The 16,193-nt window shown below is 43.0% G+C and overlaps 1 protein-coding gene across 2 annotated transcripts in view; it reads right to left on the bottom strand.

Moving 5' to 3' along the window:
• MRPS6 (mitochondrial ribosomal protein S6) overlaps nucleotides 1–16,193 on the bottom strand; it is a 67,446-nt gene that overhangs the window by 11,223 nt on the left and 40,030 nt on the right. For both annotated transcript variants that reach the window (XM_042903204.1, XM_042903203.1), the window contains exon 2: nucleotides 4,450–4,589. In XM_042903204.1, coding sequence (XP_042759138.1) covers nucleotides 4,450–4,589 — 140 coding nt within the window. The remainder of the gene's footprint in view (nucleotides 1–4,449; nucleotides 4,590–16,193) is intronic.

The following is a 16,193-nucleotide window of genomic DNA, read 5'->3' on the forward strand; positions in this document are numbered from 1 at the left end:
TTACCCGTAAATAGAAGGGCATCTTATATGTAGGCCAGCAGACCTTATAAGCACTTATTCACATTTTAATGCAAATGAGAATGGAGAAAGAAGGGAAGAAACAGGCAAGAAAAATCTCCTTCACTACTCCAGAGTGTCTTTACACACGCCTTCTGGAATAAGTCCTATCTCAACGCAGTAAAATCGGACCTGGTAAAAATGGTCAGAGCCAATCGGGGGCATCCTCTTAAAAACAAGCACAAGCCCAACACTGAAATATGGACCACAGTCTCTTCTACAGTTCTCCCTCCTCCACCAGAAAGCCTGCTCAGTCTCCGTCCAGCCCCATCTAGTGGAAAGAGAGCCTTCAACTAGTATGCGCAGTCCTGGAGCCTGACACTGGAGTGGTTGTGGCCGAGAGTGACAGACACCACGACTCAGAAAATGCCTGTCCTCTTTAGCAAGGGTCTAAAGGAACATCTACTCCCGCTGCTCCCCTCTGCCTATGTGACATCGTCCCCATTTAGACTCTGAGGAATGCAGTTAAGAATCTTTTCCAACGCCCACCTTCCCTTTCTGAGTTGATGAAGGTACCAAGGTGAACATCTGAAGGTACAAAGCAGAGAAAATCTAGTGGCCCCCAGGAGACCAAAGCAAATCCAGAGCTGAGAATAAATCTCAAGACTTGTAAGACCTGCCGCCCCCCATGCCTTCCACAACTCTGAGTCCTGCTCCAATCGTTTCTAGACACTGCCTGGACACAACAGGTGGTGAGGCCAGAAGCCTCTATCTATCTGGAAAGCTGGTCCAGAAGACCCAAACTTCCCAACCACCCCAACCTGGCCCAAAGAGCAACAGAGCATCTGGCTAACTCCTTCCTTGTCTAAGTCACGTCACCTGGGGGACAACTTAACTAGCACGTGGAATCCGTACATCCATACGTCTGTACATCTGTACTTTCTTTCTGGCATACACTGGTATAATAATGAACGCCAGGCACTGTCTCCTTCTCTGGGGAGACTCCCCAGATAACCCTGAGGTAGCGGTATCTCCCCTACCTACGCACTCTTCTACCCACACATCCTTCTTTTGGGTCTAGGTGGCACGTGTGTAGCAGTGGTATACAGCAGTCTGTGGCCGGTGCCTAGGTCAGCAATATGCTGGCAAGTCCCCGACTAGACTGACAACTCCTTGTGACCAGGAACCACAACAACCACAAGAACCATCCTAAGACCTAGGAATACCACCAGCACGTATATTTCGTCCCATAAAATGCAAAAGCAACAAACACAAAATACCAACAGCACCACAATGTGATGTGGATTCTTGGAGGGCATCTAGGCTCACTCATTAGCCAGCTAAAAAACTAGCTCTCACATACCAACCTCAGGATTCAAATCAGCGCCTCACCGAAAACTGATATGTGCCATGGCCTCCAGGGTTGTTCAAAGAGTTAAAAGCTTTTGAATGCTAGGGGCGCCTGGATGGTTCAGTCAGTGAAGCATCCTACTCTTGATTTCAGCTCAGGTCATGATCTCACAGTTCATGGGTTCGAGCCCCTCTTCCGGCTCTGTGCTGACGGCTCGGAGCCTGCTTGGGATTCTCTGTCTCCCTCTCTCTCTGCCCCTCCCCCACTCATGCCTGCTCTCTCTCTCTCAACAACAAATAAAGTTAAAAAACAAAAACAAAAACTGGGGCACCTGGGTGGCTCAGTCAGTTGAGCATCCGACTTTGGCTCAGGTCATGATCTCATGGTTTGTGAATGCGGACCCCGCGTCAGGCTCTGTGCTGACAGCTCGGAGCCTGGAGCCTGCTTCAGATTCTGTGTCTCCCTCTCTCTCTGTCCCTCCCCCCTGCTCATGCTCTCTCTCTCAAAAATAAACATTAAAAAAAATGTTTTAAAAAAACATTATTAAAAAAAAAAAACTTTTGAATGCTGAATTCGTAACAAACAAGTCCCCTGTTTCTTCTTAATCACCTCAAAAAAGTGAGCCTTCCCAGCACCTGGTACCTAATCCTGACACATAATCCACTAAATACATGTTTGTAACACCTTATGTGGCTACGTGCAGTGCACACACAGAACTTAGCAGATGAACAAAATGCCTGGTACAAACATCACCGGGGGTGGTGACCCTAGGGGGAGGACCGGCTGAAGTCAACAGGACATCAGACCACCCTCAAGCTCCACGCTGCCGACATCTGACACACCACTCGATTTAAATCTTTATCCAGGTAACTCCAAAATATATTAGCCCCTCATCTCCTCTTTTACCAAAAATCACTGTGAAGAGTATTAATGAGTGTTACAAAATAAAAGATAATGGTCAAATAAAGGTGACAAATGAAGGGATCTAACTGAAGGGCCTCTCACCATCAGTACACTGATATGTGCTACACAGCTCTAGAAGGCATCAGACCACATCTAAATGCTCACTCTCGCTCGCTCTCTCTCTCTCTCTCTCTCTCTCTCTCTCTCTCTCACACACACACACACACACACACACACACACACACACACACCATTTTTTGGTGGAGCATATCTAGTATTTCAGAGACCACACTTTGGGAAACATCACCTTAAACAAACACATACCAGACATTGATTAATCCCAGAAAAACAAGCTTAAAACATGAACCTCTCCAACTGGGAGGTTCTGTGTCTACATAGAGCACACACATACATTACACTTTAAGAATGCTGCTCCTCCTTCGCTGAGGAGTCTGGAAGTACAAGAACCAGAAATAAAACTGCTAAATGTAAATGAACCGAGAGATGCCACAGAGTCCTTGGTGGGGCACGTGCACCTCGTCAGGAATCCGGAACGTAGGGCTAGACATCGTCAGCAGTTCTGGCTTAGTTCCAGGGAAGTTCTTCCAGGGTCTGAACTTATTCCGTCCACAAAAGAGGAACAGCAGCACCCAACCCCAGCACCGCACACAGACGGCGGATCTCAGAGTCTGGTCCTCGGACAGAGGCATCAGCGCCACCCAAGTACTTGGGAGAAGTGCAAAATCTACAATGCTGGTCACACCAACCCTCAACAAAGTCAAATCCGCTACTTGGGAAAGGGGCAGAAGAAAACAGTCCTAGTGTCCATCCCTGAGAGCACCTGAATGAGGCAACGGGCTTCTGTCCCTGCTCAGTGCCTTCCATCAGAGAACCTGACTAGTCATTCTTAGCTCAATTTTATATGTTCCTCTCTAAGCAAAAAGGCAAAAGGATTCACGGCCTTGCTGTTAAAATGAAGCCCCTTTGTGGTTAAAAAAAAAACGTTACATACACAATCTCCATCCCTCACTGTTATGATTGTGGGAGAGGAAAATCGCCACTGTGCATTTCATGTTGCCTAGCAACACCTCAGGCGCTCTTCAGAGGTGTTCTCGAGAAGCCGAACACTAGCACAAAACAAGGTGAAGCGATCCAAAGATGAAATCCGCAGGACGTGCTACGCCCTGGCAGCAGGTTTAAAGGCGGCAGGAAAGCCTCAGCGTGCAGCGTGACTGCACGCAGGCCTCTCCCGTGCACGGCGCTTGCGCGGGCCCACCGGCTCCACGTGGATCACACTCCGTGCTGTCCACAGAGACATCCAGAGATGGCGTCACTCGATCCCCACGACAACGTGGATGGGAGAACGACCACCTGAGTTCAAGTATCCAAGGAAGCAAGAACCAGAGAATAGCGCTGAAGACTCGCTCAAGGCCACACGGCTGGCAAGTATCAGAGGGAGAATCAAGTCTTCAACTCCTGCACTTTTCCACGACAATGAAAACCGATTCCCATCTTCTCTATCACTACTTTTGGGAAACTCAACAATATGAGAAAATTCCTCATCCGCACCAGAAATCACAAGTGTAAAAATAACACCATCAGGGCTCAGAGGGGCTTCGAACCAACTCACCAAGCAAACTGGTATCAAAGAATTTCTACAAGGATAGTTATTCCTACAGGGTCAGACCTTTGACATGTTTGAGGAAGCTGCTACGAGAAAAAATTTCGTAACAGAAAATTGTGATTATTGTCTGGAGTACATAAACAACCATTTCTCTATTGTGGGTTAGGCACTGGTCAGAAGGAGCACCCTTCTGCTTCTTACCCGCAAGCCACATATTTACAAAGGATGCACTGAGTGTGTGCCCAGCACATTGCTCACTGAGGTGTTTTAAAGGCAAAACTTAAGAAATGTCAACAGAAAACCGTGCTTAGGTTGACAAGAACAGTTTCCCACAATCAAAAGCTTATATACCTGTTGCTCCCAGCATGACTTGCTTTTGTACTCTGATTATGGTTTATTACGGGCCAGCTTTACTCTAGTCCCATTTGACACACAACATGGCTGGAGTGTGGACCCGCACCCCACCTGGCACAAAGGCGATCTACGGAGAAATTATAATAATTTCTAAGATGAACTAACCAGTATTCTTTACAGCCTATCAAAGACATTTTTCAAGATGCATGTAGACACTTACCCTCCTCTACTGTGCCGCTGACTGTGGGCAGAAATCTTATAAGGCAGTGCTCGGTCACCCAGATTTTCCAAGCTCCTCACTACCGCCCCTCTGTCCATCAGGGCTTCTATTGTACGTTTCAAAGCAGCAGCGGTCTCGGGCTGTTTTTTTGTTTTCATTTTTAAAGAAAAGAAAAAAACATATCAGAATCAATAGAAGAACTAGAATGATAAAGTCTGGTCAGTTCCAATCATAACAGCTCTACTGGCAGGGAAAAAAGCAACAGAAACTGTCTTGCTAACTTAAAATTTAAAGAGAGAGACATTTAGTGTAAGGATAGGAGATAGCTCACAGATAACGAAGGAAAAGCTGAAGAACCAGGCCTCGGAGAGTTCGGGAACCAGAGCAGCTCCAGGGATCTGGGAGGCAGGAACTAATAAATGGCTTCTTCAGAGCACCTTGGCCAGGATGAATCCACGCCAATCATGGTCAGTCCTCGTATCCCATGACTCAAAATCTAAATTCCAGGGGAAGAGCGTCCCATCCTCTTGGCAGGACACTCTGATTGGCCGTCCCACCAGAACCATAGCCAGGGGGAAAAGGGTCGTCCCCAAAGAAAAACAGGCAGATTATAACCAAAAGGGGGGAAAAGGATGATTAAGAGCCAATCTCTGCTCTCGTGGAGCTTACAATCTAATAAAGGGATTAACACAAAAAACCCAGGTAAGAAGACACGAGGGCAGAACACAGGACGTGACACAGGGGCTGGAGAGCTCCTGAAAGAAGGCACATTCAGTTGTGAGAACGACTGCATTAAAGAAAAGCTCATTTGCGAGGAGCCCTGAAAAATGACAACGGGAGATGCAAAGAACAAATGAAACCGGTGCTGAGTGAAGGAGCAAAGGCAAAGAAGTCCGGGCGCACTGAGGAAATAGCTAGGAGTTCCACCGGATGAAGACCAGGACCCGGGAGGGCTGGGAGGTGATAGGCTGGATACAAGCATACAAATACTAAATACCTGTTAGAAAAACAAAATTCAAACAACGTAAAATCTCACCACCCAGAGATAAAAAAACTTCAAACATTCTGGTGAATTTCTTTCCAGATCTCTCTCTTTACATATGTATACACAAAAGAATTCTGGAAGCAAAGATACTTTACAGGGTAAACCTGAGAAGATGTAGCTAATGTGATGTGGAGAATGAGGCAGAGATGTGGCAAAAGAGGGGTGCCAAGATACGGTGGCTGGGAAAACGGTACTGTTGCTAACACCTAACGGAAAATCTGGAGGAGCTGGTTGGGGACAAGAAAAGATGGATTTGGTTTAAGACATGCTGAGTTTGAGATGCCTACAGCTCCTCAAGGTTGACCTCTCAAAATGTTAACTTAAGCTCAAAACAACAGGGAGGGTTAGAATTACCCATTTAATAATCATCTGCACAGGAGGGCTGTCTGAAGCCCTAGGAATAGCGGAGACGAGGAGAGAGGGTGGGGGAGGGGGCAAAGAGATCAACCAACAGAACCTTGGGGAACACAACCATCTGGGGGCTGACCGGGGAACTTGAAGTCAGAAAAGCAAACGGAAAAGGTAGTCAGACAGTATGAGGAAAATCAGGCCCACCTGGTCAGAGAAACTAAAAGGAAAGAGGCAGACTCCAGAACAAGAGGGTAGAGGACGAAAATGAAGGCAAGGCCAGCATGTGCTGGCTGCACGGTCACACTGCGGGATGGGGCTAGAAGCTGGATGGCAAGTTTCCGCGGTACAGGTGTGACAGCAAGGAAGAGAGAGAAGCAGAGCCAGGGCCTGAGGGGCATCAAGTCTGAGCAGAGTGTCTCAGGGGGCAGAACACATGAGCAAGTTAGTAAAGGGGAGTGAAGCAAGTGAAGAGGATGGAACGTACGCGGTTTTCAACGACAACGGTGGCAGTGGCCAGTATGACTGTGCAATTGCTGCGAGCCCAGCACTGGCCTGGTACGTACTACATACTGTGACACAGTTAATGTTCACCGAATAAAAAAGACAAAAGGTTTACAGATCTGGAAACTGGGCCTCTGAGGGATGCCAGGACTCTGAGATGCCATGGCCGCGAGTAAGTGGATGAGCCCGATGCAAGGGAAGGAACGCCGGCGAAGTAAAATCGGGGGGCGGGCAGAGGGTGGCCGAGGACACCTCAGCAAGGAAAAGGGACACTTCTCCTCAAAGACATGAACTGAAGGGATGAAGGTAAAGGGATCGCGAAGTGCAGGAATGAACTTCAGAAAAGGCTACCTTCCAGTGGCTCATTTCAGATCAAATGAAAAGAATAATGCAGAATAATTTTAAGTGAGCACTTTAGGAACCAAACCACCATTCCTATCAATCTTCCTTTCTGACGAATTCTGTTAAAATGCTGTGAATGCGCTGAGTATTAGTTTAAGGTTTACCAACAAAATTTTTACTTTCATTTCACATTGTAGCCCACTGGGGTTTTTTTTTAATTCCTGCTGAAAATTATATTTATGTATTTAACTTTATGATAAAACAGAAATTTCCTGCAAACAATAAAAAGAAGAGCCCAAATTCCTTCACAGGAACACTAACTAGGTGAAAAATCTATGGCAATCTCTCCTTATGATTGTACACAAACATATTTTTACACAGTTCTAATCAACACGTAGACTAAATTCTTCTCACATTTCATGAGTTCACAGACATTTCCGCATTTCTGCAGAAGCCTCATTACTAACAGCAGGGTAATAATTCATTTCATTAACAATGCCATTTCTTGACCTGGTATTGCACCAATTAACTTATGATAATTGGCAGACAAACAGTCTTTCCAAATAAAGAAATGGGTAAGGTTAAAAAAAAAAAAATTGATGGATTGCAGTCTTCTGATTAGCTACCCAAATCATAAATTTTAATTTCAGTTTTGCCTGATTAAAAAAGAATATATCTCAATAACTCTTGTCTTGTTTAAATTCCAACTGCAATGTTTACAGTATGAAACATGGAGCACCCTCCTCTGAAATAAAAAATTTTCTTCTATCCAAAAATAGAGTAAAGCTACTTAAAAAGAATGTAACTCGGGAAAATATCAAAACCTATTTTGTTTGACTTAGGTATGTCAAGTCAAATTGTAAACTGCTGGAATAGCCACATTCACTTCATGGTAATTTCATAGGTAATTTCAAAAGTTTTAAAAGAAAGATGAAGAAGCAAAAATAATTCTGGTTTATTAGGGGAGCTCCACTCGTCCCATATCCCTTACCTCATCACTCTATAGCAGGGGTCAAGCAAACGAGGGCCTGTGAGCCATCTGCCTCAGTACCTGTTCCTGCAAATAAAGTTTTATTGGAACAGAGCAGCTCATACATTTAAATAGTGTCCATGCTGCTTTTATGCTAACGGCAGATCTGTAATTACATCTGAGGCTGCATGGCCTGCAAAGCTTAAATTATTTACTCCCTGGCCAACCTCTGCTCTATACTGTAATGGACTGACAGATGCCGGCAAGGCCTCAATCCACTAACCCTAAGATGTGCCACAAATGAAACCATGAGCCTGGCCCAGAGGTATGCAGACAGAGAATTCCCCATGGGATGGGTAATCAGGTAGACAGACGTGGCACCAACCTAACTGAACATTAGCCTGGCCGTTCAAATCACCCCACAGTATTCACAGAAGTGACTCTACAATATTCACCATTCCAACCTCCAAGCTCCTAACTTCCTAATCAACCCAGAGTGCCAACTGCAGCTTTCCTCATCTGGTGAAACCTACAGCTCTATTAAAATAAAATTCTTAGGCTTCAAAAGAAACCCAAAGTTCTCCTTAATCCAATCCAGCACAATTTTCAATCTGTAAGAACATATGGTCTACAGGAAGTAAATGATCTTAGTGTCATAATTCTCATTCACAAGGTCTCTGAACCACTGAATTTCAACCATTCTAAGAAAGGTTGTGTGTGCTTCTCATGGGCTTCTCCCATCCCATCTGAAAGCAACTCCTTAAAACTCTCCTTCAATCCACCATATGGCAATGAAACACAATTTTGGCAAGGCACAGACTGAGGGGCTAAAAACACTCAGTTGAAAAAAACTAAGGAAAAGAAACAATGAATGAATGTGAATGGGAACTAGGAAAACTGGATTCCGGTCCCAGCTCATTCACAAATGAGTTACAACCCTGGGTGAATTGTTAAAATCTGCCCATTTTTAAACTCGTGCCTCAGTTTTCTCCTGTGCAAAATCAATGGTTCCCAACAAATTTTCTGCCTCTACGACCTTTGCACAGACAACTTTTATACTGTAATTCTCAAAATATCCTAGGGGCATACAAAAAAAAGTCTCCCCCTCTTTTCTTCTGTGCTCATCCTGATGTCCTCATCATCCAAAAGTGCCCCCTGCCTTACTCTGTGTCGTTCCCGTTTATCTCTATACAGCACTTGTGGCAGTCCGTAAATACTCTTTCATCTCTAGAATGTAAGTTGCAAGAGAGCAAGGACTGTAGTCCATCATGGACTCAGCTGTATTCCCAAAGTCTAAACCAGTCCACACATCAGGGAGCAGGCACTAGAAATAGTGCTTAAATAAGTACATTAATGTATCAGTTCTACCTCCCTTACTTGCTTACTCCCTTTTTTTCTTGAGGAACCCCAAGCTTCCTCCAATCTATACTACAATTTGAAGCCACTTTTCAATGTAGCTCACCATCGGTTAGTAATTGCAATATTGAAGCAAAATGACAATAGTGTTTTTTCTATTTATTTCATGTAATGCCAAAATGTTAATACTAATATTGTAGTCTTAATCCAGAACTCATCTAATGGAAGTGAAACTAAACAGTCATGTATTTCAGAGACCAAGTTCAAATACATATACAAATATAAATTAAACTTGGATTGCTCTAATTATTTGCTGAAAAGATAAAGTACTAAAAAAATTTACACTAAACAATACTTTAAAAAATTCACACTGTGGGGGCGCGCCTGGTGGCTCAGCTGGTTAAGCTTCCGACTTCAGCTCAGGTCATGATCTCACAGCTCATGAGTTTGAGGCCCACATCAGGCTCTGTGCTGACAGCTCGGAGCCTGGAGCCTGCTTCGGATTCTGTGACTCCCTCTCTCTGCCCCTCCCCTGCTCGCATGCTGTCTCTCTCTCAAAAATAAATAAACATTAAAAAAAGTAAAAAAATAAATTAATTAAAAAAAATCACACTAGACAAAATTACCAATTTTGGTCTCATTATTATTAATTACTAAAACTACCGGTATTCAGGCTACAAAAGACGACTGAGGGAAAATCTAACAGCGAACTTCATATATTTGCAGGGCTACTCTGAAAAAACATAGGTATGTCATATTTTGATCACTGAGGTTTAGCACTGTGGTAATCTATAAAAATCTCTGAAATCAGAGGGTAAAAATTCTAGAGAAAGAGAGCCTCAATGTGTAAACAACACATTTCTGAAATTACAGCTGTATGAAAGTGAAATGGGCTGGCATGACCCTCTCATCACTAGAAATGCACAGGTAGAGGATGACCACTGAATCAATCTTTGCATTAGGTGGGAAGCTGGTCTTGCTAACTTCTAAAGCCCCAGCCAAGATTAAATTCCAATACTATTCTGGCACCACTCATCATCCTGAAGGACACTGTGAAGTGAAAGCGGGTTTTTAAAAAAACTACAACTGGGGGGCACCAGTGGGTGGCTTAGTCAGTTAAGTGTCCAGCTTCGGCTCAGGTCGTGATCTCGCCGTTCGTGGGTTTGAGCCCCGCATCAGGCTCTGTGCTGACAGCTTGGAGCCTGGAACCTACTTCAGATCCTGTGTCTCCCTCTCTTTGCCCCTCCCCTGCTCATGCTCTGTCTCTCTGTCTCTCTCAAAAATAAAGAAACATTAAAAAAAACTATAACTGCATGGTGGTGAAGAATACGATGACGACTAGTCAGGTTTGGTGCTGTTGCCTGGCTTTATATTAAGGCAACAGCTCTTTTACCCACTACTGCTTCTACTGCTTTTGTAACGATTCCCTGAGAGGGTCCCTAGGAAGCCCAGGTTCCTTAGGCTACATTTTGAAAACCCCAGTTCTAGAGATTCTAATGGTCGAAGTTTCTACAATAAAGATGAGAGCAAACAAATGAGAAAAATAAAAGGAAGGACATCTCTACTTGCCCGCAAAATAAAATCTCCATTCAGTAAGGTTACTTAAGCTAAGAATTCGTCGGAGTACTCTACCACCACCATTGGTCAATACCAACATTTTATCTAATTAAACATACGTTCGTCCCAGTAAGAGTAGCTTGTGAACAAAATTATCTTGTCAATTAGACTCTCTGCCAACCATTAAGTTTTTGAAGCCAGTGGCCCTCAGATGCATTCAGCTATCGCTACAACAGCCTCACGGTCCACGGTCCACCAGGAAATAAAAATCACACAGAATACACAACATCTAACAGCATGCAGCACCCACGTACCCCTCACCTTTCTCACATAACAAAGACGTGTGCAACTCCCAGGAGCAGGTAGGATTCAAGGAAGGCGGAGCCAGGCCAGAAAACTGGCGACACCTGTGAACATGTAAGAGTGAAAGCCTTTCTCGTTCTCTGCCACATCTTAATTCTGGAATTTATGTCCTTAAAAAAAATTCCCTTGAAACCTGCATTTTCAGAGAGAATGTCCCTGGAAATTCTGCATTGAGATTCTCACAGCCATTTGAAAAAAGACCATCTGTGAGCGCCTTTCAACAGTAGAACAGGATTTAAAGGAGGTCTCTGTCACTGGCAGACCTCAGAAGAACAGAATGGACAACCATCTAGTACAAAATGTGTAAAGTGCCAGCACTGCCTAACAACAGCTACAAAGCCCAACTCTGAAAATGATTCCATGGGAACTGTTTCATAAAATATTTTTATGATCAGAGAACCCCTTTTGCCCCACAATTTGAATCAAGAGTTGCAGTCTTTAAAGATGAAAAATTATTAAGCACAGAAGCAATTTTAAAAATTAGCCTAAGATTCAGTAAAGAGAAGTACAGAAAACTAAAAAAATAAAACTACATAAATACATGGTCAAACGTGATTACATAATATGTACACTGTATAACTTGTGGGTAAGTGACCAGCATAGTAACTTTCAAAGGCTTTTCAAAGGTCAAAGACAGAAAATGCTTCTATAAGTAGAACTGCACTGCTCTACTACTTTGCCTATGAATCTTATTTAAAAGACCATTTGTAACAAATATGGACGAGCTACTGAAGAAAGACTTAACAGGTTTTCGAAAGTGGGGGAAAGGACAGGAGACAGTAAGAGAACCAGCATCTATAAAGTGTACTAGGAAAATAACAAATGATTAGAATTCAGTGAAACCCTTTTTGTAAGCAACTATCAGGTGCTCTGCAAAAAGAAAAGTACCTCAAATATTAAAAACAATTTTAGGTTAAAAACTGTACACTCACAGTTCAGACATATCAAGTGATCATTTAACAAAGTTACGAGCCCTAAGAGCTGCTAAAATGTATAACAAGTGAAAAGAACCCATGAATACGAGATTTAATTTACACGATCATCTTTACGAGAAACAGTTGTAAGAGGAGACCACCTAGAAATCTTTATTGGGGAACAACTTTAAAATAATTTTAATGACACAAATCAGTTATAAAAGAGGAAGCATATTCCTGACATCTGGAAAAGGAAAGAAAACTGAACAAGCATACCAAATTCTGCGAGTTCAGAAATACAGGTTGAGATCGCCATTGGGGGAGATTAAGTATAGTCAGATAGTGACCATTTCTTAAGGCTCCACCTAGTATTAATCTGGAAACATTCCTCTCAAAGGCCTCTTCAAGCCAAGTATTTCTGGGTTGCTTACTGTGAAATCCACCTCCAAAAGGGTAGCCACAAGGATGGGAAACACGAAGTCCCAGCCCTTTCAAAGTTTGTGATACAGACATGAAGACAGACACATGTAAGTAAACTAATTAAAACAGAAGTTAAACCTAAACAAGACTGAATCAAAAAGCATCAATGTGACAAGAACTCCAAAGGAGCTGCTACTTCTGACTGCTGGGTTAGAGACAGCTCTGCAACCGGTCCAGGACAGCTGAACGCCTCTCCTAGAGGTGGAGAGAGGGTCCGTTAGGGTGCTTTCAGAGCAGGTCTGGACTAACAGCAGGAAAGAAGGACAGAGAGAGTCAGTTGGCATTTATTTTTGGATAGAATCAACATGGGCACTGTGTTTGGCACACGCAGAAGCCATCACCTTTGTCCATTCTGAGCAATTTTTTGCTTAGCACATTAAGAGTTCTGTTCAAACACTCACTTATACTGCTGGTAAAAATGTAAACTTTCTGGAGGGCAAATGGCAATCTAGATTAGTCTCAAATGTGTATACCTTCAATACTACAGCCACTTCTAAGAATTTACTCTGAGAAAACTGCCATACGCGTGCACAAGGACTTAGCTCGGAAAAACTTCACCATAAAGTTATTAGGATGGTGCATAAATAGAAATGGAGTTGTCCATCACAGACCACTGGTTCAATAAATTATTTTCACTGAATAGTAACACAGCCATTTAAAAAAAGGACGTTGATCCTTACGTAAGACGCAAAAATATTTTAACGAAACTAAAAATCAGCCGGTAGGGTCAATCCATATTTCTTTCTAAAAGAAAAAAGTACTTATGTACACATACATTGGAAAAAAGTCTGGATGAATATACAACAAAATGTTACTACTTTTCCCTAGGTAGTAAGATGACAGGAATATTCTGTTGTGTTTTCTTTTCATGTTGCTTTATTACCTGACTTTTTACAGTGAGCAATAAAAAGTTGTTTTAGAAACAAACTGCTTTTGGGGAAAATTCAGTTTTGTTTTGATTTAAAGAGGATTTCTTCCCGTAAGTCTATGCCAGAGACTTGCTTGCTATCTTACTATGGATGCCATAATTTGCAAATTTTGTACTGAAGTCCTAAACCTAAGCCTCAAACATTTAGAACTCATTCACAGACTTCCACATCCATATACATTTTTAATACGAATCAGAGAGGTATTGATAGATAAGCTTTCAGTGGTTACTGAGAGAGCCTTGCAAGCTGTACTTCTAATATCATGAGCTATGTTTACATTGGCTGCTCGGATTCTTGACAATCAGAGAAAAACCAGAAATCTAGAAGTCAGGAGCCTAGAGATCACTGGTCCTAAAATCAGAGCCGACTAAGGACATGTGACAGGGCAAGACCAAGTCTGGCCCTGAGAACACAATGGTCAATGATATCAAGGTAATGAGTGGTGGGTTAAGCATCCTACTCTTAGTTTCGACTCATGTCATGATCTCATGGTTCATGGGATTAAGACCCAAGTAAGGCTCTGCGTTAACAGTGTGGAGCCTACTTAGGATTCTCTCTCTCTCTCTCTCTGTCCTTCCCACCATGTGCATACATGCTCTCGCTCTCTCTCAAAATAAACATTAAGAAGAAGAAGAAGAAGAAGAAGAAGAAGAAGAAGAAGAAGAAGAAGAAGAAGAAATAATAATCAAGGTGATGAGAAAAGAGGAACTTGACCATATTCTATGGCCATGCACCAGGACTGAGATTCTTGAGACCTGGGAAATCAAACATAAAAATTTATTCTTTGGGGCATGTGATAAAAATAAAAAGAACCCAGGGAAGAATGGAAGAAAAAAAAAAATCAGAGGAGCAAGAGTCCAATAACTGCTGAGTCCAGCACAGATTAATGTGTGCCAATAACAAACTGAAAATAATAAAGCAGTCACACTTCATAGCATGGCTGAGTTTGCAAATGTAAAGGTAGTTAGTAGGATGACCAGTAACTTCAGCTACAAGGTTGGCAAGACTGCCTCTAAATCATAAACTGGACTTACTAAGGGACCCTGCAGCTAGCCCACAGTGAGTCACCAATACCAGCTCTGGTGTCAAAAGATTATAAATGAATGAATTTCAAGACCTCACAGAACAAGAAAGTCATGATTACATGAGATCCAACTCTGTATGAATTTATGACTTGTCAGTTACTTACGGGCCCAGGTTAACAGTAAATCCGTGTAGTTCGACTATAATGCAGTTTTGTTCCTTAATTAATCCACTTGTTTCCCAGGTCTCAAGTCAAAGAATATCAATCAGATAGATGCCATTTCAGGCCAAATTTGGAGGTTCAATTGCATACAACCAACAGTTCCTTTCATGATTTGGGTACATGATTTGGGTACATGATTTGGGTACATGATTTGGGTACATGATTTGGGTACATGATTTGGGTACATGATTTGGGTACACCGAAAGAAAAGGGCAGAATCACCAAGGCATCCTCTAGAGCACAGTGGAATCATCTGAGGAACTTTTTTGTGTGTGTGTGAGAGAGAGAACGAGCGACAGAGGGAGAGGGGCAGAGGAAGAGAATTATCTCAAGCAGGCTCCACACCCAGCACGGAGCCCGATGCGGGGCTCCATCCCATGACCCTGGGATCATGACCTGAGCCAAAATCAAGAGTCAGATGCTCAATCAACTGAGCCATCCAGGCACCCCTAACCTAGGAACTTTGAAAAATGAGATGCTTATGTCTCACCTCAGATATTTTGATTCAATTGGCCTAGGAATTTAAGAATCCTGGGCACTAGCATTTTTGAAACTCTCCAGGTACAGACAAAGCTGAGAACCACATTCTAGTATGAAGTTGGCTGGCTTCTCATCAGCCAAAAAATGAGTGGTTCTGGCCGAACTGTAGTTTATAAAGGACTTTCAACAATGATCTCCTACAACTCTAATTTAATAAACATAAAAGCTCCACTTCTTTTTTCACAATAACAGAGCTCTCCCTGACATGAAATAGAGAAATAACAACCCCAATAGGTGACTACTTGTGGTTAATAGTACTTCAACAGCTGGAAACAATGCCAAAACGAAGATGTCCATCTTTGCTATTCTGAGGACATTCTGAAATCCACACCCTTTTACTGGGAGATTTCCACTTCTGTCTTCCCCATCCCCACTCCAGATGCCTGTACAGATGAATAAAAGATGGGAAAGAGGAAGAAGACTGGCAGGAATCCTGGTTACTATGGCAGCAAGTAAATGAAATGCCAAAGCTCATGAAACGGATAGTGAGAGCAGGAATCAGGTATACATCACTGAGCTACCTGTCTTGTGGACTGCTCTCCTTCACGCACAATTCAGTTCCCTGCCTTCATCTTACAGTTCGGCCTCTGCAGGGAGTAGGAGGGCAGCACTGGAATGACAGGGAGACCAAGGGAGGTAAGAACCCGCAAAAGATTTAGTGACTAGAGACAACAGGGTTATTAAAGAAAGAATCCTATTTTATATCCTGTGAATCTTCTAAACATCAGTGTACGAGTTGAGCAAAAAATGTGTTCGTTGACTGGGTTAAGAGAAGTATTTTTTTTAAATATGCCCTGATGGAGAAACTTGGGCCTTGGCAAGAGTCAGATCTGCATTACCCTACAGAGCAACTGTGTCCACCAACCAGGCCACTGCAGGGGTGCTTAACTTAGGAGGTGAGAGGAAGGCATTTGAGGGATTGCACTACTCTGAAGAGCAGGAGGAGCAGGGTATAAAGGCACAGTGGAATTAAAGAAATAAAAACATCCTTCCAGATTCAGTTACTTCCTAGAAGTGTGCTTCTCCTCTGCGATCCTACACGGACCGCTCCCATTCCACACACATCTTGCAAGTACAATTATGTCGAGTACCATCCCCTTCCTTAACTAAGCTTCTTCAAGGTTGCATCTATTCATCTTTACTACATGCT

The sequence above is a fragment of the Panthera leo genome, chromosome C2 (genome assembly GCF_018350215.1).
Source record: "Panthera leo isolate Ple1 chromosome C2, P.leo_Ple1_pat1.1, whole genome shotgun sequence".
NCBI classification, from domain to species: domain Eukaryota; kingdom Metazoa; phylum Chordata; class Mammalia; order Carnivora; family Felidae; genus Panthera; species Panthera leo.